Here is a 13,207-nt window from a genome sequence, read left to right on the forward strand (position 1 = left end):
GGCGAGCGGCGAGGCCGGCGCGGGCGGGGGCGCGACCGGGGCGGCGAGCCCGGCGAGGGGGCCCCCCGGCGGGGCGCCCCGGTCGGCCGGCGGGCGGCGCGGGACCCGGGGCGCGGGCGCCGGCCCGACCGGCTCTTCTCTGCTCTGCCCGCGGGGCGCCTCCCGGCGCGCAGCCCCCACGCCGCCGGCCCCCGCCCCGGCGCGGTGGAGGAGCCCCCCGAGGAAGCGGGGGCCCGCGCCCCGCGCGCCCCCGACATGGTGGGCCACCTGCATCTGCAGGGCATGGAGGAGAGCCTCAAGGAGAAGAGCCGGGAGGGCTTGCTGGACAGCCCGGACTCCGGGCTGCCCCCCAGCCCCAGCCCCAGCCCCCCCTTCTACTCGCTGGCACCCGGCATCCTCGACGCCCGCGCGGGGGCCGCCGGCGCCTCCTCGGAGCCCCCGGGACCCAGCGAGGCCGGAGCGGTAAGCGCGCCCCGGCGCAGCCCCGAGGGCCAGGTCAGAGGGGCGCGGGGGTCTGTGTGTGCTGCACCCCTGCGGGGTGCTCAGAACCCCGGGCCGAGCCCCACCCCACTCCCAGCCAAGACGGTGGCCCAGTGCCAGCCGTGGCCCCAGGTAGGGACACCGAGGAGGTGGGTTCGAGGCCTGACCCAGGACCCGCAGACCCCTGCCGGGGCGGCCTCCTGCTGTCATGGAGAAAGTGGTTCGGGAGCTGGGAGGGGGGCCGGTGCAGGGAGGAACTGGCTGGGACATTCCCAAAGAAGGGGGCTCCTGCCTAGGTGGGCTTGAACCCCAGGCCTCAGCAGGGCAGTCGTCTGTGCCGGGGCCCTGGCTGCCAGGCCCTGCTCCCAGTTCGCTGCCCAGAGCGCGGTCGGGGCCAAAGCCATAAAAAAAGCAGCCAGACAGAGCCCTTCGGCCCACCCTGGGGTGTGGGGGTGCCGCCGTGGGCCCCAGGGGGTGTCGGGGAAGCTGGAATCCCAGGCCAGGGCACCGGCCGGGACTTTTCTCCTGCCAGACTGAGTGGGGCCTCCAGGCGGGCTGGGGAGGGGACCCAGCCTGAGCACCAGACCCATGGGGCGCCCCGGCACCTTCCGGCCTGGGAGTGACGCCCGCGCCCGTGCGCTCTGCCCGCCTTAGCACCGCTTCTTCAGGGTGTTCGCGCCAGCCCAGCTCTAGCCCTGCTCTCCTTTCCCGGCCCGGTGATGCTTGCCTGGAGCCTCCCTGTGGCACCTCTGGGGCAGTCAGTGCCTCCCCCGTGGAAATCCCTCCAGCTGCAGAAAGGAAGGGCCCCTTCCCTCCCCTGCGCCTGTGGGTCCCAACTCGGGTGGAGTTGGAGTCACTTGGGGAGCTTTAACAGACACCGAGGCCCCCGCACCGGGCACTCTCATTTAATGGGTACAGGGTGGAACCTGGGCAGGATTTAAAACCTCTCCAGGTGGTGGCACAGGGGAGTTTGGGAACCACTTAGACCAAAAGCATGCTGCAAATGTGAACTTTGGTCTCTCTTTGGGGCGCTGGGGGGCGCGGGAGGGGCTTGGGGCACTTGCAGGGGGGGACAGAAGTGACGGGGCTGTTGGCAGTGAAACTGATCTTGCTGTCCTCCGCTGCCAGCCCTCCGCCAGCCCTCCGGCCCCGGCACCCTGGCCGAGGGTGTTTGGCTGCTGAGGCTGGGATAAGCCCCTCCGTGTCTTACACAATGGGGCTCCAGAAAAAGGCTCAGGGCACCGGCCTTCTCCTTTGGATGACCCGGAATCCTGCTTTCAGAGGGTTTTCTGGATTCACCGTCCAACCGGGCCGGCCAGGACCGCGCACCTGGCTTACGCATCCTGTCGTCTGCTTGGTTTGCGTTGTCTCTCCTCCTCACTAACTAGACGCCAGCTTTGGACCCCCCACGGCCCTGGTCTTGAGGTTTGACTTGAAGGCCAAGGCCGGGGCTGTTTCCACCAGGTAGTGATACCTGGCTCCGAGGCACCCTGACCCCTGCTGGGATGTGAGCTAAGCCGGTGGCTGCGCCCACTCATTTTCATCATAGTCCTATGAGATCTGGGCCACCATTGCCCGCATTTTCCAGAGGGTGAAGCTGAGGCCCAGCGTGCCCCAGCTGCTGCGTGGCCATGCTGGGACGGCCGCCCGGAATCCCGCTGCAGACACTCGGCCCCGAGCCTCCCGTTAGCGACTTTCACTATGAAGCTAATGAACCACCTGTGTGGGTTGTTTTTTTTTTTTTTTTTAATTAAAAAACAAAATTGCATGAACCTATGGAATTTTGGGTTCTGCTTTTAATAAAAAAAAAAAGCAGTGGTTACCGGGGCAACCTCTCACAGCCCTGGGGCCCCGCCCACCCACCCAACCCTTCACAGCCCTGCGGGCCCCACCTCCAGCTAAATCCTGTTAAACTTTGCTAATCTGGTGTTTAACAACTGCCTGCTCCCGGGAGCAGATGTCAGCAGAGCGCTGCCGCCGCTGCCCACCTCGCCCATCTCACGCCCGGCCTGCTCTCCGAGCCCGTGTTCCGAGGGCCCGAGAAGAGGCTGGTGGGGATCAGGGTGGGCGCCCCAGCCTGTGCCCACCAGGGCCAGGTCTCAGCGTTCTTGGCACTCTGGCTGTCTTTGCTCTGAACCCAGATCCCAGCGCGTCTTCGGGGTGCAAGTGTGAGGCACAAGGCCGGGCGGGGGTGGGGGGTGGGGGTCTGCAGCCCTGCCCCCACACCTTAGCCGCCCCCGGGTCCTGGTTATATCACTGGACATTCATGTTCAATTTGCTCATACTTCATTTTATCGAATGGCCCCATCCCTACACACACGCACGTGCTGTTGGAATGTACTGGGTGGGCCCTCTGAGCAGCACCCCATTGATGCAGGGTCTCTAGCTTCCTACCAGATAAGACATAGAAAGCTTCGGGGGCCAGGCTGGGGGGAATTGAACCCCCTGCACCCACCTTGACTGTGACTGTGGTTTTCTTTTTTTTTTTGTAAGATTTATTTATTTATGCACACAAGAGCTTTATTTATGCATACAAGGCCAGAGATGTGGGGGGTGAGAGGACTCACCAGAGACAGAGCGGGGAGCAGCACAGGCAGACTGACTACAATACACTGCTGAGGGGAGCAGAGGGCGAGTCAGGAGAGGTCTGCTGCGCCATGTGGTTGCTCCCCGGCCGGCTGGGGATGGAACTCCTGCTGCAGAGGCTGCGGATTGCTTCATAGTGCGGTGCTTAACCCCTCGCACCACCAGGGAGGGCCAGTTTTCATATCCACTCTTTGAAGCAAAATTCTTGGTGATTCCTGAACCAAATGGAGATTGAAAATCGCTCATTTGTGCCCCTACGCCATCGTAAGCGCCTACTGCATGCTGTGGACACGAAGTTCAAGGTCCTTTGAAGCTGGCATTCCAGTGAGAGGGGGAGTCACTGACTTAAATATGTGACATGGTGCCAGGTGGATTGATAGGGCCCTTAAGACAAAAAAGCAGGCAAGGGGAGCCCCCTGAGACAAGGTAGTCAGGGAAGCGGCCGCGAGCACACAGAAAGTGGATTTGATGGTTTCAGTAAGGGCTGGCAGGAGCATGGCAAGCGCAGATGTCCTGGGGCAGGAACAAGATAGGCATGTTCAAGTGGCAGGAAGGAGGCCGTTGCTGCTGATGCCCAGGTGTGGGGAGCGGGGAGAGGCCAGAGCTGGGCCCTGCCAGCCAGGCCGGGGCCAGAAAGTAAAATTCCGCTGGAGCTTTAAAACATGTGCTTATGACTGCTTTATTTTTTATTTTATTTTTTTGTGGGACCCTTGCTGGCGGCCGGGGAACAAACCGGCGCTGCAGAGGCTGCGGGCAGCCTCGCAGCCCAGCGCTCAAGCGCTGCGCCCCCAGGGGAGGCCCTGTTTTTATTTTTTAAAAGGCATCATGAGCTCCCACAGCCCCCAAATTAGAAACCCAAATCCGAGACTGAGCGGGCGGCCTGTGAGAACAGGCCGTGTGTGGGACCTGTCTGCACATGGGCAGGGCCCTGCTCCACTTGGGGCTCAGCACAGCCCGGCTGCCCGCCGGGCCAGGGGCTTAGCCTATGTGCCCGGCGCCTGTCCCATGGATCGCTCAGCCAGCACGTGAGGGAGGCATCGGGCACACCGATGCCCTCTGGGCTGCCCGGGAGCTGAGGGCCTGGCCTGTGAGCTGGAGGTGGAGCGACCCTTGATGTCCTTCCTCCTCCCTTCCTGCCCAGCCGAGCTGGGGGCGAGGGGGCAGGGACAGGTCACACCACCTGTGAGCACGAGCGTGTGTCGCAGATGCCTTTTCCTGGCCTGGGCAGTGGAGGGGCTCAGTGCTGTCCTCTCCTGCAGGCATTCGGGAGCTTAAACCACATTCTCTGGGGCACGTGTTGGAGGGAAGAGCCGCCCCATCTCCCTGGGGTGCCTGCGTGCGGCCGTCGCCGTCTGTGGAGGCTGCGCTGCTGTGGAGGCTGCGCGGGAGGCGGCCGTCCCTTCACCCGCCCCTGGCGTCGGGGCTCGGGGGCAGCTGGCGCCCGGCACCCGCCATCTCCCGGGGCCAGGGGTGCACTTGAGAATCCCCCAGGGCGAGCCCCCGTCGGCTGGCGGAGTGAGAGAGATGCGGCTGGGCCGTCGGGTCGGCGCTCTTGGAGCCCTCCCGCCTCAGCCACCTCCTAGGGGCCTGGCTGGGATCCCCAGATTTCTGGGAGTTTCCCGTTTTGTCTGTGGTGGAGAAACAGGATGAAGGAGGGAGGGGCGAGGACCCCCGGGGCGTCAGTGCCCAGAGTTGGGAAGGACGGAACAGATGGACGGACAGATGGATGGACGGACGAAAAGAAGGACGCGTGGATGGATGGCCGGGTGGGTGGGTGGACAGATGGATAATGGAGGGAGCGATGGAGGGCGGCAGGATGGATGGATGGACAGACGGATGCATGGCTGGCTGGAGAGCTGGACAAGCAGACGGGCCGAGGAGACAAGCGGAGCCCCTGGGGCCTGGCAGGCTCGCAGGTGTGTGCTTCTTGCTGTCCAGGGGCCTGAGCAAGCGCAGGTAGAAGGGAGCCAGGTGTGGGGCCGAAGAGGGAGGCGCCTGCGTGCAGCCCCAGTCTACTTCCTCCTGGACGGTCCACCCGGGGAAGCCCCTCGTCTCCCACGGTTCAGGACGCTTCCCTGGGGGTCCCGGCCCTTGTGAGAGGCATGAAGGCCCCAGTGCTGAGTCTTCAGGGGACATGGAGGCCTGCCCGAGCCCGTCATCCCCCCCAGGGCGTTCTCGTGGCCTTGGTGGGGGCCTCCCTTTCGCGGCTGGGCGGACCCTGAGGTCCCAGCTCCCTTGCTCCCAGGCCGCCGTGGCAAGTGCAGCGCTGCGCGGCTCCCGACAGCAAGAACTCCCCCTCACGGTTCCGGGGCCGGAGGTCTGGGCCTCGGAGGGAGTCGGGAGGAGGGGGCTCGCGTGGCTCTCAACGACCCGCCCCCTGTGTCTTGCGGCCTCGAAGGTGGCCCGCAGCCCCTGCCTCTGGGACACGGGCCCCTCTGCCTCGCGCTCGCACTGTCTTCCCTCTGCGTGGCCCCAGTGCAGCTCCCCTTCTCACAAGCGCAAGCGTCATTGGGTTTTGGGCCCACCCTTATCCAGGGGGGCCTCATCATAGCTGCCAAGGCCCTATTTCTAAGTAGGGTCATATGTGTAGGCTCTGAGGTGGGTCATCCCGACACCACCTGCTGGCTGGGGCCGCCCCGCAGCGCTGCCTCCCTCCTGCTGCTGCGGTGGGGCCTGCGCCCGCCCTTGGCGCCTCGTGGTCCCCGGGGAGCAGCCTGCTGTACTCCTGGGCTCCCCCAGCTGTTCAGCAACCCTGTAGTGCTGTGTTGGGCAATGGTGGGCAGCCTCTAGGAGCCCTCGAGGGGCTCAGGACCCCTGCTCCTCCCAAGGTCAAGGTCAGTGTTAGCCCAGCACGTGCACTTTGGGTCTCAAATCCCAGGTACGTGCCGGAGACGTCAGAGTTTAATTCCAGTTGTCACAGGGGGTGCCGCTGGCCCGTGAGGTCAGGAGGGGGCCTTGGGAGGCCATTTCAGCTGCACAAAGGCTCCCGAGGCCTTTGATGAGGATTCCCCGCCCCCCCACCGGGACTGTGGGGTCCCACTGACGGCCTTGCACTGCTGGGCCCCTCCTCCCGCCCGCTCCTCAGCTGACCGGGGCTTGTTGGTCCTGAATGAACTGGACTCACAGTTCTGTGGGCGGCACAGCTTTGCCAGCGCCCACGCCATGGCAGTTGCAGCTGCGTGTGTGTGTGTGTGTGTGTGTTTGTGTCTCCCAGGCTGGGCACCTACACCGCTGTGCTGTTCCTGCGTGACCCCGCCAGCAGGTGAGGCCTGCGGTGCCAGCAGCAACCGGCACAGACCCCAGCAGAACAGCCATCTCGCTCTACTGGCCGTGGGCTGCACCAAGTCGGGGAGCTTCAAAGCGCCCCTATGTGCTTTCACCCCAGCTGGTGAGGCTGTTCAGCCCGGCAGCTGTGGGGAGGCTCAGGAATCACTGGGCGAGGCAGTGGGGCCTGGTGGGGGGAGAGCGGCCCAGGCTGCTGCCTCTGGATGCTCACCTTGGGCCTCCCTCACCCACCCCCACGCTCTGCTTGCCCTGGAGACCTGGAGCCAGCCTGCACCCCTCAAGGCTAGAGTGGGGGACCTTCCTGACCCCTAGGTAAAGCTGGCGGCAGGGCTGCCTGGCTGTGGCCCATCCGAGCAGGGGGCATGGCATCCAGAGACTGGCGCCTGGCTGTGGGCTCCTGCCCCTCTGTGCGTGGGGCTCACGTGTGCCCGGGTTCCACAGCTGCCAGGAGACCCCACCCCCCACCCCCCGCACACACACGTGCTGGTCAGCCTGTGCAGCAGGCACTCGTGCTGGGCCCCAGCCCCAGGCAAGGCGCTCACAAGCAGCAGGCCTCATCGTACAAATGACCGAACAGGCACGGGACAGGTGGCCAGCAGGGCCTCGGGCGGAGCAGGCCTGGGGGGTCCCCTTCCCTCCCTGGACCCGCCCGGCAGGTACAGCAGCAGCAGGTCCCCGGGGGTGTGAGCCAGCCCCCTCCCCGTGGGAATGGGCTCCAGGCGGGGGCACGGCCGCTTAGGGTGGCGGGAGGGTGCCCCGGCCAGTGGCGTGCCTTCTTGGCCGGGAGAGGTGCTTCCCTTGCCCACTCTCCAGCCTGGCCAGCGTCCATGGGCAGCGCTGCCATCTTGATGTTAAAATCTCCCTGCAGCCAGAAAGCCTGGGCTCTGAGTTTCCGGGTGCCCATGGGCTGTGGGGAGGCTGGCGCTGCCCGCGGCCACTGTCCTTCCCTCTGGTCCCGCCCCGGGGAGCATCCTGGAGCCCCAGGGGCGACTTCCGGAGCTGTCTCGCCACCCAGGCCCCTTGGACGCCAGCCCGCGTCTGGGTTTTGCCGGCTCCTCGTATCTCCGCGGCCTCTTCCAGCTTGGGCGGGTTTCAGATGTTTTTCCACTGGGGCCTTTGGAGAGCGGTGCCCAGAGCTTGGGCTTCACGGCGCAGCGTCTCCTGGCAGCCCGTGGCCAGCCGGTTCCCACCGGAATGGGGTCGTGCTCACGTCGGGTGGAATCAGGAGTTCTGGCAGCGTCTCTGCTCCAGGTCGAGCCAGGTGCACCAAGGCCGTGCCTCTCAAGTCCTCCCTGCTCGTGAGCTCGGGAATTATTCTTTCCTTGGGGTGATGCGAGCCAGCAGCAGGGCCTCTCGCTCCTTCCAGCCCTTCCGCCATCTTGTTCACCACCCTCCTCCTCGCTGCCCTCCCGAGGCCCCACCCCGCCCTTGAACGAGATGAGCCCAGGAGGCACGGTGCCTCATCCCGCCCACGTGGCCCGGCACACCGTTGGTGTTCAGCAAACAGTAGGTGCTCAGCAAACACCCACACACATTTGGGGAAATGTCACGCTTCAGATGATGTCTTGAGGGGGGTACTATTTTCCTAAATGTCAAGTCGCAGAGTGTTGCAGCTGGGGTCAGCGTGGACTTAGCAGTGAACTACAGAGCATGGCACCAGTGCCCAAGTCTTGTCACTGTCTTTTCTAAAAACTCAGTCTCCTGGAGCAACAAGTGCTTATTTCTGGAAGGTAGGGATGATGTTGTCTCAGGCTCAAAGGGCATGGATTGTACCTGTCTCCAGAGAGGAGCCCCCAAACCTCTCACAAAGGAGGACTCATAATCTCAATGCAGGCAGCTTGTGCTGAATCACGCGAGGGAGCACTCTGCGGGAGACTCTGCAGGGGCTATTCTGCAGGGAGCACTTTCCCTCACTTGCCCACTTTGACTCCCTCGGTCTTCATCAGTGCCTTGAGGTTGGTACTCCTGCCAACCCGCTTCAGGGTGGGCCCACAGGTTATCCAGGGCCCCCTCCCCCTCTCAAGACCTTTAGCCACATCTGCAAAGTCCTGGTGGCCTCATGCAGTGCACACTTGCCAGTTCTGGAGATGAGGACGTGAGGCCCTTGTTCTGCCGGCCACACACAGGAGGGGCCGCCTCTGACCCTGCGTGGGCCGCTCATTCGGTGTAAATGCCAGGGAGAGACGAGCCACCTAGAGGGCAGCGGCTCATGGCTTTGGGGGTGACCTCTTCCTTCTCCGAGCCTCATCTCCTTTCCCTCTGTGGCCCATGCCCTCATTCTGGGGGCACCGTGATTGGCCAGGGACAGGCCGATCCCAGACTTGACCGGCTCGGACCTGGCCCAGGGGCTCGCAGGTCAGGGGAGGGGACTGCTTTGTACATGTGAGGGCTCACCTCTGCTGGGGTTAGAGAGGCCGTCGGTTCCTGGGCCTTAAGGAGCTCATGGCCTGGGGGAGACACACCAGAGGGCCCCAGAGGTGGCGGCAGCAGGTGGGCACTCCAGGGACCCTCCTCCCCAGAGGACGGCGGCAAGACCGAGACCTGATGCCCGAGTTGAGTCACACTGGACTAAGGAGCGACTGGAAGGACGGTGCCCAGCACAGGGAACAGCATGGGCAAAGCGCAGAGGCAGCCCTGGCACATGAGAGATAGGTGGGCAGAGGCGCGTGGGAAGTGCCTGGGCCGGTGCTCTGGGCGGGCCCTGACGGGCAGTCAGGCTGCGCAGCCCCGTGGGCAGGGGGGTGGGGCACGGGTCGGGGGGCAGGCTGGAGCCAGGCGGCCTGTGCGGCCTGGGCGAGGTTCCCCGCTGGAGTTTCAGCACCTGCCCGTGGGGCTGCTCAGACAGCGCCCCGCTCCGGTGGACTGAGAGAGGAGCGAGCCCCTGCTCAGGGGGCACCCCCAGCAGCGCCTGGTGGGGCTGGAGTCAGCAAGCACCATCCCCTGTGATTTCTCCTCAGCCATGGGAGACGGGCCTGGCGGGGCGGGGCCAGCTGGAACTTGGCCTGAGTTTACGGTCCCCCCACCCCGGGAGTGACCGCAGAAGGAGGAGGTGAGCCGCGGCCCCCGCACGGCCGGCCACACCGGGCCACGCTCCACGGAGACACCACGCGGTTTCCAGAAGAGGTGTCTGGGCGAACTGGGTGCACCCTCCTTCTTGGGGTGCTGCCCCTGCCCGTCCCCCTTGGGGCAGGTGTGTCCCGGACACAGAGTAGCAGGAGCTGCCCTCGGGGATGCCCCAGCCAAGCAGGCTTTTAGTCCAAGCCCATGCCGGCAGGGAGCTAAGGCCACAGCGCATAACCCCAGTTTATGGCTCTCCCCACAGCCGCCATCCCTGCCCCCAAACTCCCCGGCACTTGAGATGAGGCCCCGGATGCTGCCGGTGTTCTTTGGTGAGAGAATCGAGGTGAACCCAGCACCCACACATGAGATCCGGTGAGTGGGCTGCTGGGCTTGGGGAGGGCCCTGCCTCCTGGGCGGGGTGGGGAGGCCAGGCGGGGGGCTGCCCTCCTCTAGGCAGCCCCTCTGGGCCATATCTTAGCCTGAGATAACTGCTTCTAAGAGACCCCGAGCCCAGGGGCCTTCTGTGTCTCCCCCACTTGCTCCAACCTTCACCTGCCCCTCTCCACCCGGGGACTTTTTCGGAACCATTTGAAAGGAGGCTGGTGACGTCCTGCCCCTGAGCCCCTAGCCAGTCCTAAGAGCAGGCGTACCAGGGCTGGAAGGGTGTGGCGGGTCAGCTGCTGTGGCGACACCCCAACCCTCGTGCTCTGCAGAGTCCAGCTCTGCGCATTCCCCCAGTGGCCCCGTCTCTGGCTTTTCCGCCTTCCGGGCTCCCACCTGCACCGGCCCTGCACTTAGCTGCCCCCTCTAGGCTGCCCGAGTACCGCATTTGACCTCCCTGACCTTGACATCAGGGAAGAGGGGGCCTTTCTGTTGGCATTCTGTCCAGGGCCCGACCACGTGGGTGGGTGACCCTGCGACCCCCGCCGGCCTGACCACCTCCTCCCGCCCCCTCCAGCTGCAACTCCGAGGTCAAGTACACCTCAGAGAAGCACTTCCGGGACAAGGTGTTCTACGCGCCCGTGCCCACGGTCACGGCCTACAGTGAGACCATCGTGGCGGCCCCCAACTGCACGTGGCGCAGCTACCGCAGCCAGCTGACCCTGGAGCCGCGGCCGCGCGCCCTGCGCTTCCGCAGCACCACCATCATCTTCCCCAAGCACGCCAGCAGCACCTTCCGGACCACCCTGCACTGCAGCCTGGGCCGGCCCCGCCGCTGGTTCACCGCCAGTGTGCAGCTCCAGCTGTGCCAGCGCCCCGGGCCCCGGCCCCCAGCCCCCCGGGCCCCTCGGGCCACCCAGCGCGCTAGTGGGGCTGGCAGGCCCCTGGCAGTGACGGGCGAGGGCCGGGGCCCCAAAGGACTAACTCCAGCGGCTGCAGGGGAGTGGGGAGGCCGCCCGCGGCGCCGCGTGGACGAGGCGCTGCTCCTGGCGCCTGCCCCGCTACTCACCCGGGGTCTCCCCCCACCCGGGGGCTGACTCCATCGATGCATCCATTTTATGCTCATGGAAGCCCGTGAGGCCGCAGGGCAGGGCTGAAGCACAGGGTTGGGCCTGCCACTTGGGGGGTCCGCCTCCAGTGGGGTCAGGCAGTGAAGGGAGGGTCGTCAGTGTGTTCTGGAAGTCGAGGACGACATGGACACTGCACAGACGGCGGCGTCCTGGCCTTGACCCCTTGACACCCCACCGCCCTCTGTCAGGGCCGGGGCAGAGCTCCCAGGCCGCGTGTGAGGGGAGAGGGGTGCCCGCAGACACCCACTGCACCCAGAAAGTGTGTTCTCCAAACAGGCCTTTCAAACCTGTGCAGCTTGGCCCCAAAAGGCTCCGGCTGAGGTGGCCGAGGTGCTTGGGGGAGTCTGGTGCGAGGCCGGGCCTGGCCGGCACTGCGGCCTCGGCCAGTGCTGGCTACGTGGGGGGCGGGAGGAGCACGGCCAGGAGTATCCCGGCCTTAGGGCGCCAGGGGCCCCCGCATCGGGCTTGGCCATGGCCATCTAGATGGAGGCCTTTGAGTTCGGCGTCCAGGGCCATGCCTGCGGCGTCCCTAGCTGACCTCTGTCCACACCATGCCTTTAGGACAAGCGGGCCCAGCGTCGGGGCCTCTGTGCCAGGTGCCTGGGGGAGGGGAGGCCTCGAAGCTCTTGGAAGTGCCTCCCGCCACCTGCCTGAAGCTCAGTCTGGATTGAAGGGGCTCTCGGCCCAGCTGTGGCTGGGAGAGAATCGTGGGGCCAGGTGGCCCAGCTCAGGCCTCCCTCTACCGCATGTGATGACTTGGTGCTGCGGCCCCCCCTCCCGATGGCCCTTGGCAGGTAGGCAGCGGCCAGCGTGCCCCCGGACCAGCCAGGACGTGCTGAGTGGAGGTGGGGGTGGTGCTGCCAGAACATATGCCCCAGAAGCCCCCAGCGTGGTCTTGGACCCAACGGGCCCCAGCGAGATAGGGCCAGCCCAGTACCCCCGTGAGCCCCACAAGGCAAGAGAGGTTCTCTGGGGCTTAAGCACCCTCACGGGGCACAGAGGCGAGACTCCAAGCTCACGTCCAGGACAGCAAAGCGGCAGGTATATTTTTAAAGATCTACAGAAACTGCAGGTTCTTCCACAGAGATGCTTTTTGATGAATAAGAAATCCGTCGATCTTAATAAAAGGTGCAGAGCCAGAAGCTTCTGTGTTTCTGAGGTCCTCGCGTCCTGTGGTCCCCACTCTCACGGGGGTTTGGGGGACAGGCGGTGCTGGGGGGTGGGGTCAGAGCTGTGCCCTCCACTCCTAGATGGCTCCACCAAAAGCTGCCCCCCCCAAATACATGTTTTTGTGTGAAATATAATGAGCTCCCTTAAAGACTAAGGAAGTGTTCTCCAGTTTTTCACGCTTGATAATCCAAGATGGACCCACCCTGGCATTTCCCCAAACTCACCTCCAAAAAAATCCTATATTCTTGGGAATTACCACGTAGATGGTGATGCTGAGTATGTGCATAGTCTTGCAGGTAGACCAGCTTAGTTGTCTAGTGCTTACCACTCTCTTGGCCTCTTCCCAAGTTTTTTTCATGCTTTCCTTTGTCAATAAAACTCAAGGACTTAGAATGTTCTGGAAATAGTTCAAAGTCCTCAGGATCTAGCAGTGAACAAAATAGTCACTGATTTTGTCGCTATGACTGTAGAAACACACATATCTAGGTAAGATGCCCTCAGACAGAGCTGTTAATTAACAATGCAGAAGCCCAGGCCCCACCCAGGATCTTGAGTCCAGAACAAGTCCAAGGTGGGGCCCAAGGATCTGCATTTTGGAGACCCATGAGCTCTGTGCTCCATATCCTGATCTGGGAAAAGGCCCCGCTCTCTGCAGAGTGGGCGGCCTCACCCTCCTGACCACCTGTTTCTCCCCGTCTTGCCCGTGTCCGGAGGGTTCCCTGGAGCTGGTTTTGGGTAACCAGGGCGACTCCAGCATGGTGTTACGTGACCTGGGCACGGTGTTAGGTGACCAGCCCTGCTCGCCAACATTGGTGTGACTGTCTCCCTCCTACAGAGGAGTAAGGAAGGCACAGAGGGGTTGAGTCACTTGCCCAAGTCACACAGCCAGAGGGCCGGAGAGTCAGACACTCACCTGACGAGCTGCCCGCCTACAAGGAGGACGATCTCTCACCGGAAGGGCCAAGGACATTCCAAGCCCTCAAGGCTTCCTGGAGAATCCCTGAAAACCAATGTTTTCTTTGAGGGCTCCCTTTTCTTTCTCCAAAACAGAATGGCCCCCACTCCGTTCATGCCCCAGGCACACAGCCTTCCCTCCTCCCTCCCCTGCCAGTCAC

General features: G+C 64.1%; 1 protein-coding gene across 1 annotated transcript; it reads left to right on the forward strand.

Annotated features, from left to right (window-relative positions):
• The first annotated feature begins 222 nt into the window (after nucleotides 1-222).
• On the forward strand, nucleotides 223-10,889 carry RFLNA (refilin A). The gene is made up of 3 exons (XM_037509869.2): nucleotides 223-462; nucleotides 9,674-9,783; nucleotides 10,370-10,889. Exons 1-3 carry the CDS (start codon nucleotides 256-258, stop codon nucleotides 10,887-10,889), a joined length of 837 nt encoding a protein of 278 aa, XP_037365766.1. The 5' UTR covers nucleotides 223-255.
• The last annotated feature ends 2,318 nt before the right edge of the window (nucleotides 10,890-13,207 follow it).

Source organism: Talpa occidentalis, unplaced genomic scaffold (genome assembly GCF_014898055.3).
Source record: "Talpa occidentalis isolate TD23 unplaced genomic scaffold, MPIMG_talOcc4v2.1 talOcc4.14, whole genome shotgun sequence".
Classification (NCBI taxonomy): domain Eukaryota; kingdom Metazoa; phylum Chordata; class Mammalia; order Eulipotyphla; family Talpidae; genus Talpa; species Talpa occidentalis.

Bases quoted from the DNA above. Each gene is read 5' to 3' on its own strand.
- RFLNA (XM_037509869.2), top strand. From the start codon at position 256: ATGGTGGGCCACCTGCATCTGCAGGGCATGGAGGAGAGCCTCAAGGAG. The intron at 463-9,673 runs GTAAGCGCGCCC...CTCTCCCCACAG, and splicing joins GACCCAGCGAGGCCGGAGCG to CCGCCATCCCTGCCCCCAAA. The intron at 9,784-10,369 runs GTGAGTGGGCTG...CGCCCCCTCCAG, and splicing joins GCACCCACACATGAGATCCG to CTGCAACTCCGAGGTCAAGT.